This window comes from Tachypleus tridentatus, chromosome 12 (genome assembly GCF_004210375.1).
Source record: "Tachypleus tridentatus isolate NWPU-2018 chromosome 12, ASM421037v1, whole genome shotgun sequence".
Classification (NCBI taxonomy): Eukaryota; Metazoa; Arthropoda; class Merostomata; order Xiphosura; family Limulidae; genus Tachypleus; species Tachypleus tridentatus.
In genome coordinates this window covers 50,371,884-50,387,150 of record NC_134836.1, presented here as the reverse complement: position 1 = coordinate 50,387,150, position 15,267 = coordinate 50,371,884, and the positions used below count along the sequence as shown (strand labels likewise).

General features: G+C 30.7%; 1 protein-coding gene across 24 annotated transcripts in view; it reads right to left on the bottom strand.

Annotated features, from left to right (window-relative positions):
- Positions 1-14,186, bottom strand: part of LOC143233289 (casein kinase II subunit alpha-like) — a 41,309-nt gene extending 27,123 nt beyond the window's left edge. For 3 of the 24 annotated variants that reach the window (XR_013018082.1, XM_076469410.1, XM_076469398.1), the window contains exons 1-6: positions 13,896-14,055; positions 9,438-9,540; positions 6,194-6,305; positions 3,160-3,261; positions 2,822-2,872; positions 982-1,041 (exon numbers count right to left, since the gene is read on the bottom strand). Coding sequence is in view for 20 of the 24 variants with exons in the window: in XM_076469410.1 (XP_076325525.1) it covers positions 982-1,041; positions 2,822-2,872; positions 3,160-3,261; positions 6,194-6,305; positions 9,438-9,532 (420 nt within the window). In the remaining 4 variants the exon portion in view is untranslated. Of the gene's footprint in view, positions 1-981; positions 1,042-2,821; positions 2,873-3,159; positions 3,262-6,193; positions 6,306-9,437; positions 9,541-13,559 lie in introns of all 24 variants that reach the window. The other 21 variants (XR_013018083.1, XM_076469412.1, XM_076469403.1 and 18 more) reach the window with 16 other exon arrangements.
- Between the last annotated feature and the right edge of the window lie 1,081 nt (positions 14,187-15,267).

The following is a 15,267-nucleotide window of genomic DNA, read 5'->3' as shown; positions in this document are numbered from 1 at the left end:
TACCAAACATCTTCACATGACTATCACTCATTACGGTTTACAAGCTTATTGTCTTTATGTGTGTATTTTCCCATCATTTAATTGAAATCTGATTGAGCAACAAAAGCAAATTTCAAACCAACAAATAATTCCTGTTAAAATACTGTCATTACACCACCCTTTAAAACTAATGAAAAAAAGAAGTTACCACAAAATATATTTCAGGTTTTTGACAAAGTTGTACAAAAATAAATAAAGGTTCTAATACTAGGTTTCAAATATAGCCAAATACTAAGATATCTAGATCAGTAATTAATCAAACTTCAAAAAATTTTATGAGAATCGAATCTTTCACACGTAACACATCAAGAACCAACACTTGATGCATAATGAACTACTAGCAATTTCAAAATCAACAGGTTAATATGCTCTATTTAAAAGTTTTGATTTATTTATTATTACAACAAAAATAGTTGCTGTAAACTTGGATGAAGTTATGGGATAAATAAAATAAAAACTCTCATTCTATCTGTTAATAAAGTTTAACCTAATGAAAGTTTGTAGTACCTTTTTGTTTTTTTGAGTTGAAGACTAGTTAAATATCATACAAGGACACTTTCAGACAACAACCAATCTTTATACAAAAGTTTATGCTTAAAACTGTTACAGTTAAAACTAATACAGCAAATGTTAAAAACAGTACACACAGTAGTAACTTATCAAAAGCAATTCACTGGGGTTAACCCTACAATCAAAATCTGTTGACATATGATACAGAAGCTGTCCAAAGGAAAAGAAACACAGTAACACTTACTTTCAGTAGTCTGTAAATCTCATATCAAAATTTGTCAATTACTGACACCTGTAAAACTAATGTAAACAGTAGCATAGTGGTACTTACTGTAAGAAGTTCATAGAGGTAAAACCTAATATCAAATCTCTTAATATCTGGTACAACAGATATTAAATTAACAAAAACAGTAAACATAGTAGCAAACATACCTTTAGCAGTTCATAAAGGTAAAACCTGATATCAAAATCTGTTAATGTCTGGTATAGCTGCTGTTCAAGAAAAAATAATATTGAAAGAGTTAGGTGCCTGAACTTTGATTTAAAGAAAAAAGACAAGTATTTCTTTGACATTTTGTTTACAGTTCCAATAATTATAAAATTCAAATATAATAGTATGACATGCTTCTGACATTCTCTACCAAAATTCAGTTTTCACATTATTAACACCACCCCACCCCCATAATAATAATTTTACTGATCTGAATGTTTAATATTTAACAACTAACAGTTGTAATGTCTGTTACCCAATAATCACAAATCTTACAATACAGTTTTAACCAATGTATTTTGAACTAATTTAAATTCTAAATGACATTTAAACACACTCAGTTATGTAAGAACCTTTATGTAAACAGTAACTTTATATGTTTGTTATTAGAATAGCATACCTGTTGCTTAATACAGCTAGTCACAATTAACGTTGAATTTTTAGGCAACAACATAAGTTTTAAAGGAATTCACAGATATGTTTGACATATAACTGAATATGAGGAAAGACTGCCAGAGATTCTCATGGGTAAAAGGAAGAAGAGACAAGCAAGACACTTCTTGACTCAATGTCAACAGAAAATGTAGAGAAAACAAAGAGCTTTAATTAGGTAATTTGTTGTAGAAAGTAAAGAATAGAAAACATCAGAGAACCATAGCATTTGGCACTGAAAACGACACCAATAGTGATTTAAAAGTTATTCTACATTCAATAAGACTGAATAATTTGGCAATTTATGAGATGGGACCAAAACTCACCATCCATATGTATCCCCCAGGATTGGCAGAGTTCTGAATTTGTACGAGTCAAAAGTTAATTATGAAGAACTTTTAAAGGTCGCTGTGATAAATTAGGTATACCAAGTGCCATTTTTGTTTAAGGTTTCTTGTAAATTTTAGGTTTAAACACTGAGTTATTTATAAGAGTGAACACAAAGAAAATGTAATGACAGGAATAAAAGTGCTCGAAAATTTTATATAATTCTGCCCCAAGATGGTTGATAGGCCTATAATTTATAATGATGTGAACTCAACAGTACTGATTGTGATGTCATTTGTTAACCAACAGCTACATGTTTCATTAATTTGTTATATTTTCTTGTAAATTTCTAGAAATCTATCCAGTTATCTCCTATTCTATAATAATTTTTTCCACATGTTTAGGTCATTTTCTTTGCTAAGACAAGCATTGTAAAACTTCATTCACTTAACAGAGGGTCCACGCTTTTTCACACAATCTCACAAAAGTCAATACAACCAGTCAGTTCTCTGCCATCATTTGAATAGTTTCTCTTCAACCTGATAGGTTATAAAGAATCTACCTTCTCATACTTTCAGCCAAATGTTTTGTTTAAGGCTCTAGAACACTTTTCCACAAGACTCTGAACTATAAGTTCCAGACAGGAGGCCAATGCAATCAACTGCAGTTCAAAGAGCAATGTCACGAGCTTTGTTTTCACAATGTTACAACATAGCAATATGTACTTTAGTTTTTATTTCTTTACAAACAGGATATATTTTTTAAAAAAACTTGCAAAAGATTTACTGGCATGCATATGTAGACAGACCATAACTATTAATGTAGCAAACTTCATAGCTTTCAGCTTGACATGAATTTTAAGCATGAAATTTTATCTAAAAAGCAAAAAAAAAACTATAACCATTTGCAGAAAAATGTTGAATTAAGTGTACCAATTCTATCCACATGAAATAACTTATTAATTTAACATCTCAAAGAATTTTGAAATAGTAATAAGTTTATTTTTTTCAATGAAACACTCACCTTAAAGTCTGTATTATTAATATGCTCAAAAATCAGTGCTGGAGTTCGTGACTGTAACACAATATTATCAAAATAAGTAAAACATTTTCAATAAATCTCCGTATCAAGCCATATTTGAAAACTGAAACACGTTATAAAAATATTTTCCAGTGACGAATGTTTATATGAAATTTTACTGCACACAACCTATAAAACTTTTCTAAACAACAAGTGAAAAAATACTTGAAAGATTACAAGGATATACTCCAACATTTCAATGTTCAGAAATGGAGAACTATAGAAATATTTAAGTCAAAGTACAGACCAAATGAAAACACAAAATAAAATTCAATACTTACAACGGGGTCTTTAACAACAGCTTGTAAGTTAATTATATTGGGTCCTCCTCTGAGATTCTCCAAGATTTTGATTTCACGTTTTATTTTCTTCTTTTTCACAGGCTGAAAACACAGATAACAGTAACATTCCTTAAATAATGAGCCAAAATACTACAATATATATAAATACAGCATAGAATTAAACTAGTCCAATTATTGTTCCTCTGTTTTCTATACAATGATTAAATTATTACACATTTCAAAATATATATGAATATATTCATTATAATGTCACATTCAGTAGTATCAGAAAACAAAAAGTATTATTATTTACTATAGGATATATGACGTAAATGTAGAATCTATGAGCAAGTTAACCAGTCGATGTAGTGACAGACTGGCATTCGTGATATGTAGAAAATAATGGATTTTATTCACAACATATAAAAAGTAAAACATCTTGGAAGATTATTCTGCCTACATATATGATGAGATCAAAACAATCATAGGATAGCCTGACAATCAGAACAGCTTGTCCTTTTCCTGCCATACCTGGGAAAAAGGGCTGTAGAATTACAATTTCACAGTCCAGGTCACTTAGCCCAAGTACAGCTTTGAATAAAAAACACAACTACCTGTTGTATTAACAGAGTTTAATACATCAAACCTGATTGTGTCTTGTGAGATTGTCACATTTGCCTTGATAGTATCTCCAAAATGAACTGAGATCATGACATCTAAGGATGTTTTACTGTTAATGGTAATATAGCTACCTAAGACATGATATAGGGAAGACTTCTTTCTGAACTTCAACAAAATCAGTGATCTATGGGATGTTGCTGAGATACACTGTTAACTGTTTGTTTTTCTTCCATGTTCTTTTGGATGTTTTTTTGAGGCATTGGTTAATTTTTTCTGCATTTTAGCAACTGGTTTAGACTTGACCTTTGTCTAGTGGAAGACTGAATCTTTACTACTACCAAAACAGAAATAATCCTTATTATAACTTTGCTGAACACAGGAGTTGAAATACAGAATAAAATTAGTGGGTATTTAGTATTAATTATAACCAAACAATAATTTATAATTAGACTCAGATAATCGTACAGGTTACTAACCATGATGAAACGCCCTGTCCACCTGACATATTTTACTTTAAAAACTTAAAAAATGATGACAATTGTATTGAGCTTTCACAAGGAATGTTTTACTAGTTTCATGTGTAGTAGTTTGAGTTGTTACAAAATAATTTACTAACAAGCACGAGTGAGTTAACCTTTTAACTCAGTTGGTAGAACATTTGCCTAGCATAACAAAAGTCTTGGGTTCAAATGTGAGACTAGGGTATAAATATACTGTAAAAATAAATTACCATACTGGCACCCAACTAATGGTATTCCCATAACCTTGGAATTCAACTTAATGGATGAGCCTTGTTTGTGAGACAGGAAGAAAATGGAAGTTTGAGTTGTTAAAAAGTGACTTACTATCAAGTGCTAGTGGGTTAACCCTTTAGCTCAATTTATAGAGCACTTGCCGAGCCCATGAGCAGTCTCAGATTCATATCCGAGGCAAAGATACAGATATCATGAAAAAATAAATTACCACATGCTATACAATTCATGCCTTAAGTACACATGGAAGAATAAGGCTTAAAGTTTTTAAAAAAGTGTGATTAACCCCTTACAGAAAACCAACATTTTTTATAGCAGCATTTTCATTCTACGTTTTAAAGCCTCATTACATGAGAAATTTATTATTACAACACAAAGTGCATTTACTTTATAAATTTTACAAGTTTGAAGATGACCCCAAAGCAAATCCACATAAACTTCTGTTTAAGAAAACCAATAGGTGACTTGAATACAGTCATATTACCTTACTTTTAACAGCTTTACTTTCTTAACTACTTTTGTTTTAACTGTAACTATAAAAGCTTAGTCTTAACATTTTCTTAAGTTGTAAGCTTCATTGCACTCAAGAAATCTTAGTTTTTAACTATTTCCTTAAGTATATGCTTTACTATAGTCAAGAAAACTTAGATTTTAAACTTCTCTGCTTTTGTGCAGATTTGACTACAGCTATAAATGCGTAGTTTTGAACTATTTTGCTTTAGTTTTAAGTTTTGCAGCTGTCATACAAGTTTAATTTTTAGCAACTTGTTTTAGTTGTAGGATTTAACATCCTCTTTTAAGTTTATTTTCACTACATATTTCAGTCTCTATCGTAATTTTAAATTTGAACTACAGATTATATGACTTAGTTTTTAAAATGTAAGTGTTTTGAACATAATTTCATTTAAGATTTAATAATGAATTTCCTTTTAAATGGAGTTTTGTATTTTAAATCTATATTATTGCTATTTCCATGTCTCATTTTAAAAGCTTTAAACATTGCTTATCATTGATAAATGTAGAGTTAATCACAAATTTGGATTGTACAGCTTGTTAAAACAATTTCAAAATTGCTTTTTTAAAACTTCCATTTTTATATGCTTAATAACACTTTGTAATCTTACATAAAATTCAAATTTGGTTCTTATAAAAAATAAAAATAAGAAATTTTATACATTTTAACAAATTAAGCAAAATAAAAATGGCTAAAATACAGTTTTCCAGAAATTAAAAACCATTGTTTTAAAGTTTTTTTAATGGTGTTATACTTGAATAAAATTTCTATAGTAATGACATAAATACATAAATTAAAATTTTAATATTTGCCAATATGTTACTATTTGTTTGTTTAGTCATTATTAATTTACCATGAAGTTTTACTTTTTAAAATTCATGATACTAACCTAAAACCTCTTTCATCAGTACTCGCATTGAAGAATTAAACAAAAATTTTTTATCAACATCAAATTCATGATACAGTCAGTCATACCTTGCAGCTGTCAAAACTGTTCATACAGCGATGTAGTTAATTCCCACCCCCCACAAACAGTTACAAAGCTCCAAACACATGTGATAGGTTGCAACTGGATTTAATAAATAACCTTACTTGTGAGGACTTTTTTTCACAAGCGATAATCAAGCAATTTTAAACACATTCATACCTTTAATATCTTCACCACACACTTTTCATTATTGGTTATGTTAACGGCTTCAAATACTTCACTATACTTCCCTCTTCCCAACTTTCTCACAAGCTGGTAATCATCTTGGTTACTGAAAAATTCAGCATTAGTCAATATTCTTGTACTGAAATCTATATGCTAAGAAATCCAACAATTTCATATATTACAACAATAAAAATGGCAAATCTAACAATTCGACAAGAGATAACGATAATGTATTCAGTGATTCTACAAAAAATTTTAAAAATCAGTTCCAGTATATAAAAAAAATAAAACATCCAAGAAATGTAAAATGTTCACTTTACAATTACACTTATTTCCTGTGTGAGGGAAACCTGGTCAAAGAAAAGATTAGGGATGAGAGAAACCTTCAAACAGTTTGGTGAGAAACAGCACATCTGGCAATGACACTGCTTTAATGATATACAAGATAGCAGATACAAGTGAGGACGTACCTCCAGTCAGCATCACTAATACCCAGAATAACAGTTTATATGAGATCAGGAGATATAACTATTACAAGTTATCCAAATTAATAGTTTTACTAACATTTCTGAAAGAGGAAAAGTACACTTAAGTTCAGATAGGAAGAATATGTTATCAGCATCAGTAAATGAGCAGTGGTCCAAGTGGTGATTTGTATCTTCCCCTTAGGTCATATGATGAAGGATTAAATAACATATAATGAATGGACCCTTATAATTTTAGCATTAAAGATCAGGGGTGATTATGTAAACAGGTACAAATCAAATATTCAATGACAAAGAAAGTTAACTGACCCCACTAAAAGTTGTACAACTTCTATAAAGAATCTTCTCATAGGAGAGTAAATTAGACATATGTGTGTCACCACACACCAGAAACTTATTGTACTACAGGATGATCAGTTGTGATGGAATTTTTAAAAACTGAATATACTAAACTAATCTAGTAGATTAGCATATGCAGTCAATAAAGCTGAACTTATCAGCAAAGAATCAACACCAAGTTTGAAACTAGCAGCATTATCCATTAAACTAACACCCACTAGATTTTTCTCTTAAAACAATCTGAAATTTAACTTATGGGATTAATAAAGTCAAAAAATTAATTTAAACAAGGAAGTAAATCTTTGAAGTACTAAATTAAATAACAAAACTCTGCCCGTTGAGATGTTTTGGCCTAACTGAGATTGTGTGTTAAACAATGACCAACTGAGATTGTGTGTTAAACAATGACCAACTGAGATTGTATGTTAAACAATGACCAACTGCAGCAGTATTTTTTTTATTCTGAAAAAAAAACTGAGTGAGATTTATAGAATTAAGTAAAATATGTTTTCTTTTAAGATATGATTGCCTTAAATGCTTTTTTCAAACATCCTCAGGTTAATAATCTGAATAAAATCTAACAACTGCATCTTTCTGGTTATTTGGAATCAGTATTATTTTTAACTGGGTTGTTACTTAATATAAAACCATTTATTACAATTCAAGAAGATATAAAATAAGGTTTACAACAATTCTAGAAATATGTATCAGCAGAGGTCACATTAGGGTGTTAAAAAATACATACCTTGAAGTTATAATTTTCCTATAAAGAAACTGTATTTCCAATATGTACTTACCTACCCTCAGAAGATCAGCTTTTCTTGTTCAGTGCTGCCCTCAATATGCAACCTTTTTCTTTACGTATGCCACAAGCCTTGTGCACTACCCTTGCTAGAATTAGTACATTCCAACATGTCTCTCATGCAAATCATTATGCATCATCCATTAACAAACTCAAGCGACACATACGACTCTCTCTACACTTCTCGACCAAACCTTCACTTTAAAATTTGACAGAAAATGTGATGGTTTTCTCTTGGAATATAGCTAACTATACCCTTCCAATGAGATTATTATCAGGTTATCTACGGAGTTTTATGTGAAGACAGACAACTTGGCAGCTTTAAGGTATGCTTGAGCAGAAAAAACCACATTCACAATAAACACATGAAACCACAGTAATTTAAGCAGGAACTAAACATTCTGGATGGACAAGTCATGGCAAGTAGGCAGCAGAATTCCTTAAATTCTGATAACCCATGACCCTGAAACATGATATTCACTTGAAGAAAATCACAAAGCAAAGAGGCACTTCCTAAAAACATGTCTCTCACATCCTTGTAAAATCAGCATACTAAATCTAAAGCTTTTATTCTGCATACTGAAAGGTTTGTCGTCTCTGGAAGGTTGGCTAGCATTTAAAACTTTGTGAAAAGATGACAAGACTATATAAAACTAATACAATATTCACAGTGTATCAATTTTTGTGTACACGTACACATAATGTTTGGTATAATATGTGCAGTTTTATATTAACATGACCTCTAACTGATACAAGAAACAAAACATGATTAATTCAAAAAAGGAAAATAATAAAATATCCATCAATTCTATGAATAATGTGTCAGTTCTAGAAAAGGTGACAATGAAACATTCAGAAAATCTAGACATAACAGTGATGTATCCATGTACTCGAGATATAAATTGCACCAGACTTGGAGAATATAACATCCATCATGTCTAGAACATAGAACAACAGTACATTGAGCCATTTTAGGAAATAACAAAATATGTCAAGTTCTATATAATACAATAATAAAATATCCATCAGTCAGAGAGTTAACTGTGATGTATCCAGAAATTCTAGAAATAACAATACATGTCAGTTCTATATAATAAGAAAATAAAATATCCACCTGTCTAAGAAATATAACAATAATATATCCAACAACTCTAGAAATAGCATGTCAGTTCTGTACAACAATACAATATCCACTGATCTAAGAGATATAACAATAATGTATAAAATAATTCTAGGGATAACAAAACTTGTTAGTTCTCAAAAAGGTGACAATAACATATCCATCAATTCTAGAAAACAGTTAAAATATCCAAGAACTGTAGAAATAATGAGTCATCCACTAATTACATAAATTATAACAATAAAACAAATAAACTTTTGGTTTGATACAGTTAATCTAATACACACACATACATACATATAAATCCAAGCTCTTATTTAATCTTTAACAATCTGCTAAGTGTATAATCTAATCCATATCTAATCCTGAAATAATGTATCATGGGGCATACATACACACTGTTTTTGCAAAATGTGGTAACTTGAAGAACTTTCATAAAGTAATAACACCTCATTTTGGATTTACAATGTTTAATACAATGAGAGCACTTACCCCCATTCAACAACGTGAGATTCATAATCCCAGTAATCTTGTGATCTGTGGGTATTAGCTTCTGAGTAAACCCTGGCCCGACTGGGTAATGGCATGTTATTAACTGCATAAAAAAACAAAGGAAAAGCCTGCTAATGGTGTACACAATTTATTAAAACCAACAAAACTTAGTTTAATTTCTTAACATAGTAAAAATAAACTGTGTTAAAAGAGCCATAAAAACAAGTTCAAATACAATTATATTAATCTGATTAAAAATACATAAAAAAATAGACACTTTTATTATACTCGTAAGCAAAAAAGCTCTATGAAAATGTACCCATTAAACAAGTAACTAAAATATATTCCAATAAAATAATAATTCCAGAACTTAATCAATCAAAGTGTAATACACAAAATGGTTCACATTTTGGAAGTATTCAGTGAACTTGAACTTCTCAATACTTACAAATTAACTAATACAACTTATTACAAGTTTCTAATTTTGTTTCATTTTTCTTAATGCTTAACAGATATATTCATTTTAGAATAGTTTTATATCCTCTTTTGTTTTCCTACTATTTTAGCAAAAAGTTTCTATTCGTGTCTTAACTCAATATCCAATCTAAAACACCCGACTTGTCCCATTTTTACGTTTATTATTACAATGTTATTTTGGTACATGTGTTATGTCCATCTAGCCATCTTTAAGCAAGCTTGATTTATCTTCTTGTTTTTAACAAGTCACATCTTCTGAAAATCACACTGCATAGGCTATGATGCTAAGGTCTACACATAAACAGAGAACATGGTTGATTCTAATCACAGCTCTCAGTAATCATATTTGGATAGAATCAAACAAATTATAACAAGTTAAACTTAATGTTTAAGAACAATATCAGACCAGTTGGTCCACCTTGGTTGTTCTATCCACTGAATTATCAAAAGAAAAATTCAAAGCCAACCTGTGCCAATTAAATACCTATAAAGCCTTTCTTTAAAACTCCCTTAAAGTCACTGTCTCTACCATATCTCAAAGTAGCCCACAGATTTATCGCCTTCTTAAAAATATAGAACAGAATACCTATTCTACCAAAATTTGTGTCCACGTCCTATCATTCCATTCATAAAAAACAACATACAGTGCACTGAATTTATCAATTTCATTAACAATCTTAAACACATCAATCCAATCTCATCTAACTCTTTTATTTAAGAGTAAATAATTTCAAAGATATTAATTTGTTCTTGTATGACAACCTTTCTATATCAGACATCATATTAGTAGCTCTCTTCTCAACCCTTTCTCCAACAATTCAATATCCTTCCTAAGGTACAAACTCCAAGATTGAACACAGTAATTCAAGAGCGATCTAAACCAGTGACCTTTACAACAGATTGACAAGTCTATAAATGCTGGAAAAATGTTTTATCTTCCTTAAAAAGAAAAACACCATCAATCAGCATCCAACTACCTAGCACTCACCAACTATTCAAGAAGTTACAAAACAAATAGTAGCAAGTGACTGAAACATAAATTCCTAACCTCCTTTAAAACCACTGAGGAAATATTATTGGCCGAGGGCTTTATAATTATTTAACCTTTCCAATGTTTTGTTAACAGACTCAGAATTAATGAGACCATCTCTTTTGATCATTTTTCCATCTAACAACTGTTAATTAGTAAACAATAAAAAGTAAATTTAATAACCCAATCATCTTATAGTCAACAGATACGAGCCTTCTTTTATCATTCTTCACAGGGTCTACTCCCATCCTAAAATCTTTAACGTATTCAAAGAGTTCCTTACTGTTAATTTTTACAATGTTCTCTGTCAACATTTTTCCATAACCCTTTTGATGTCCTGTTTGACCAACTCTAAGGTCTATATGCTTCCAATCATAGCAGTCAAATTACTCTTCTTGACTTTACAATGCTTTTCTTTAATTGTAACTCTTATACCCTTTTATATCAAACCTATTGTTTTTACTTGTAACCACCCTTTATTTTTAAATAATGAATATGATCATCTTAAGTATTTAGCATTCTTTATCATTTAAAAAAAAACTAAATTATTCCAGGCCTTAAACTACATTAAACTTAAAAGTACATTAATAGATAAAAGATTCTCTCATTAAGAAGTCTAACAGGGGATCACACTGGTCCCACTGTCTCCAGTTAACACTACTTGCACTTTTACCAAGAGTTCTATCAGTGTTTTGCAGTTTTTGCTATATTCTTATAAATCAGCATTACTACTTAATAAACTTTTGCTGAACCAATTTATTAAAAACTACACAAAAGTCAAATTATTTAACAATCAAAAGATTTTCATACAAATTCCACATAAAAAGAAAACAACTACAATATAGTAGTTACATTAAATTCCTTTTTTTAAAAAAACATGGTTAAGTTTCTTCAATAAATATTTATTTGATTCTAAGACATTTTGAACAACAGATTTTAACATAGTAAGACCCTGCTTTAATCTGATTTGTCATAAAGCTCACCTCCTTGGGAAATTACATTTTTTCAGGAGAGAGAAAAAATCATGAAAATAGATAACTCTGAACAGTTCTTTTTCATATTAATGGTAGTACTGTACTAAATAATTAAAAACAAAAACACAGAATAATAATATGCAGAAAGCAGACATCTCAAAACTATCACAACTTTTCTGGTGTTTCTAGCAACACAATATGAGCCATTAACTGTTAATAAGAACAATCAAAATTTGTCCAATTTCCATGGAAATTTCCATCCTCAAATTTTCACCAAATTTGACCTCCATGTATACCATGATAGAACCAGGTCACTGTTACCATCAAGCATCTTAAACACTTTTAATTAATGTACCCACTTCAACTACTGCTGATGGCAGCTCACTCCATCTAATCACCATGTTATAAAATAGAAGCATCTTAAATGGAGTCTAGCTAGCCTTTTCAAAATATTAAACGTGTACCCTCCTACCCGGTCTTCAGAATACAGCACAATCAGGTCAGATAACTTAACCCTATTAATCTCCTGATTAATCTTGCAAACTTTAAGTTCACTTCTTAAACTTCTTTTCTCAAGAAAAATATGTTAAACAAACCTTAACTTATCCCGATAAAATAACCCTTTCATTCCTGATGGTACCATAACAGCCCTACTGTAAAAGATTCATAATGAATCAGTACAGTTTCTTAGATAAAAAGACCAAAACTGTACAGAATAATCCACGAGGATTAATTTGTGATTCATATAGATGTAATTACTTCTGACTTGTAATCAATGTCCATAAACATATTTTAAAATTCTATTAAATTTACTCCTAGTAACAGAGCACTGGCTCTTGGCTTGAGTGGCTTACCCACCATTGTGTCATGAACCTTTGTTTTGTTTTTTACCAGTCACTCTCGTAAGTCTCATCAGTACTAAGTCCGAGATCCTCAGTATCATAACCCAAATGCCTTATGTTGCATTTTCTATAATTAAGGGTCATTTTCTAAATAATTGTCCAAATTACCAATTGATCCAATTCATTCTGTACAACATAAAAACATCTTAAGTACTGCTGAAAATACAAGTTTAACATAATTAGCAAACTTAACTATTAATTAATTATGCCCTTATCAATATAATTAATGTGCATGTATGTGTATATATGTTCTCAAAATACAAAGCAGTTACAAACTTTGCAAAATTACATTGAACAAATGACAGTAATATAATAATAGTAAGATGAACAGCAAGGAATGAATTAGCATTATCAAACTCATACTAATACAACTAATATTTCTACATTTCACGACTTAATATGGTTCAGTAAATCCCTTACACAATATTATTAAAAGTTCAGACTACTTCAAACTGAAAGAAACTATCAAAATTGCTGATATTCTGATATGCTGCTATTGTTATATAGTGTTAATTTTACTACTAATAATAACATGTCAAGCAGTAATATCAATAGCATGTATCATTTATGACTTTTCAACTTGTAGTATAATAATACTAATAGTTCCACCGCTTATAAAGTTTTAACAACTAACATACGCTATAGCTTATAAATTCTAAACTTCGGCAGAGAGTGGACGGCCGATATATAACTGCTAGTTTTGGTAGTAATACTACTAAAAGTAATACTTATAACTTACTAATAAATTGTATAAAAGCTAGAGTAGGCTTACACTGAACAAATTCTCCAACTAAGAGTACTGAAGAGGGAAGACGCGCTGAATAGTAGAACAAGTACTAATGAACTCTAAAATGTATAAGGTGGAAAAATTCACTACTTTATCACACTATTTTGAAGTATTTAAATTCTAAGTAAACTGCGAGGGCATAGTTCATTATCTCACTAATCGCACAACTTTAGTATTTACTATATATTTAGTATTATTACGAGAAGTTGTAATACCCTGACCAACGTCTCCTACCTCACTTTATCTAAACTACACTTTAACATACAGCTCGAAAAAATTATATAATACCTGAGTAACTTTCACATAGAAACTATCTTTCGAAAGTGAAAGAATCATCAAAATGTTTAGCGCTTTTCTCGTTTCATACTAGCAACAGCAGTATCATCAGCCCACTTCTCGTTGGCATTTCTCAATTCAAAATGGCTACGGTTTCATGAATTTACGATGCAACTTTATTATTAAGTTTTTCTTATTAATCAATGCTTTCATAAGTATAATAAAGCGGACATGGTTTTATTAATACTTGAATAGCAATAACGGACTTAACAGTAATACTTACACTGCGTACTGAGCTTTTATATCAATGTTTTCGTTATACTCTCGAAAAAATTCTGCATATCAAACTATGAAACTTACTCCAGGTTTAAGGAAAGTTTTGAACTTGTTTTGTTTGTTTATGAATTTTGCACAAAGCAACTCGAGGGCTATCTGTGCTAGCCGTCCCTAATTTAGCAGTGTAAGACTAGAGGGAAGGCAGCTAGTCATCACCACCCACCGTCAACTCTTGGGCTACTCTTTTACCAACAAATAGTGGGATTGACCGTAACATTATAACGTCCCCACGGATGAGTTTTGAACTATATTTGTGTGATATATCAATACGCCAAGCGTTTCTGTTTTCTTGTATTGCTATAGTATTTATTCTGTATTGGTAGGCCAGGTGGTTAAGGCACTTGACTCCTCAGTTCGAATCCTCATCACACTAAACATGCTCCCCCTTTCAGCCGTGGAGGGATTATAATGTAACGGTCAATCCTACTCTTCGTTGATAACTGCCTTCCCTCTAATCTTAGACTCCTAAATTAGAGACGGCTAGCGCAGATAGCCCTTATGTAGCTTTATGCGAAATTCAAATCAAACTATAGTAGTAGAGGTTTTACGTAACACGTGATCAAGAAAGCCATTATGGTTATTTGTTCCAAGCTATCTTTATTGTTCTGGAGTCTCACCATGTCGTTACAGTATTATAGTTACGACTGGTCATACTCTAACTGACGATAATATGTATTGACATTAGCTTTAAAATATAGTTTCCAGAGCGAATGGCTTTGTTGAAATTTAGCTTGTCTGAAGAATATCACTTGCCCTTGCTTTGTATTTTTATAATTCATCTAGTGTACAAGGAAAACGGTTTCTAAGAGACTGTTTCAGCAAACCGAGCTTGAGGAAATCTACAAGCAACACATATTATAGTTTTGTATAAAATATTATGAAAATCCATTTCATTAATCAAACGCTTGAGGTATGCGATAGCTACAGTGGAAGTGTGAGCATGATCCTTATCTTGGTGAAGCCAGACCCTAATAGTCTCATTTCCAGACGAAGATTCTTCTCGATTGTGATGTTGCACATCACTGCGTGGAATCAGAGGTTAAACTGA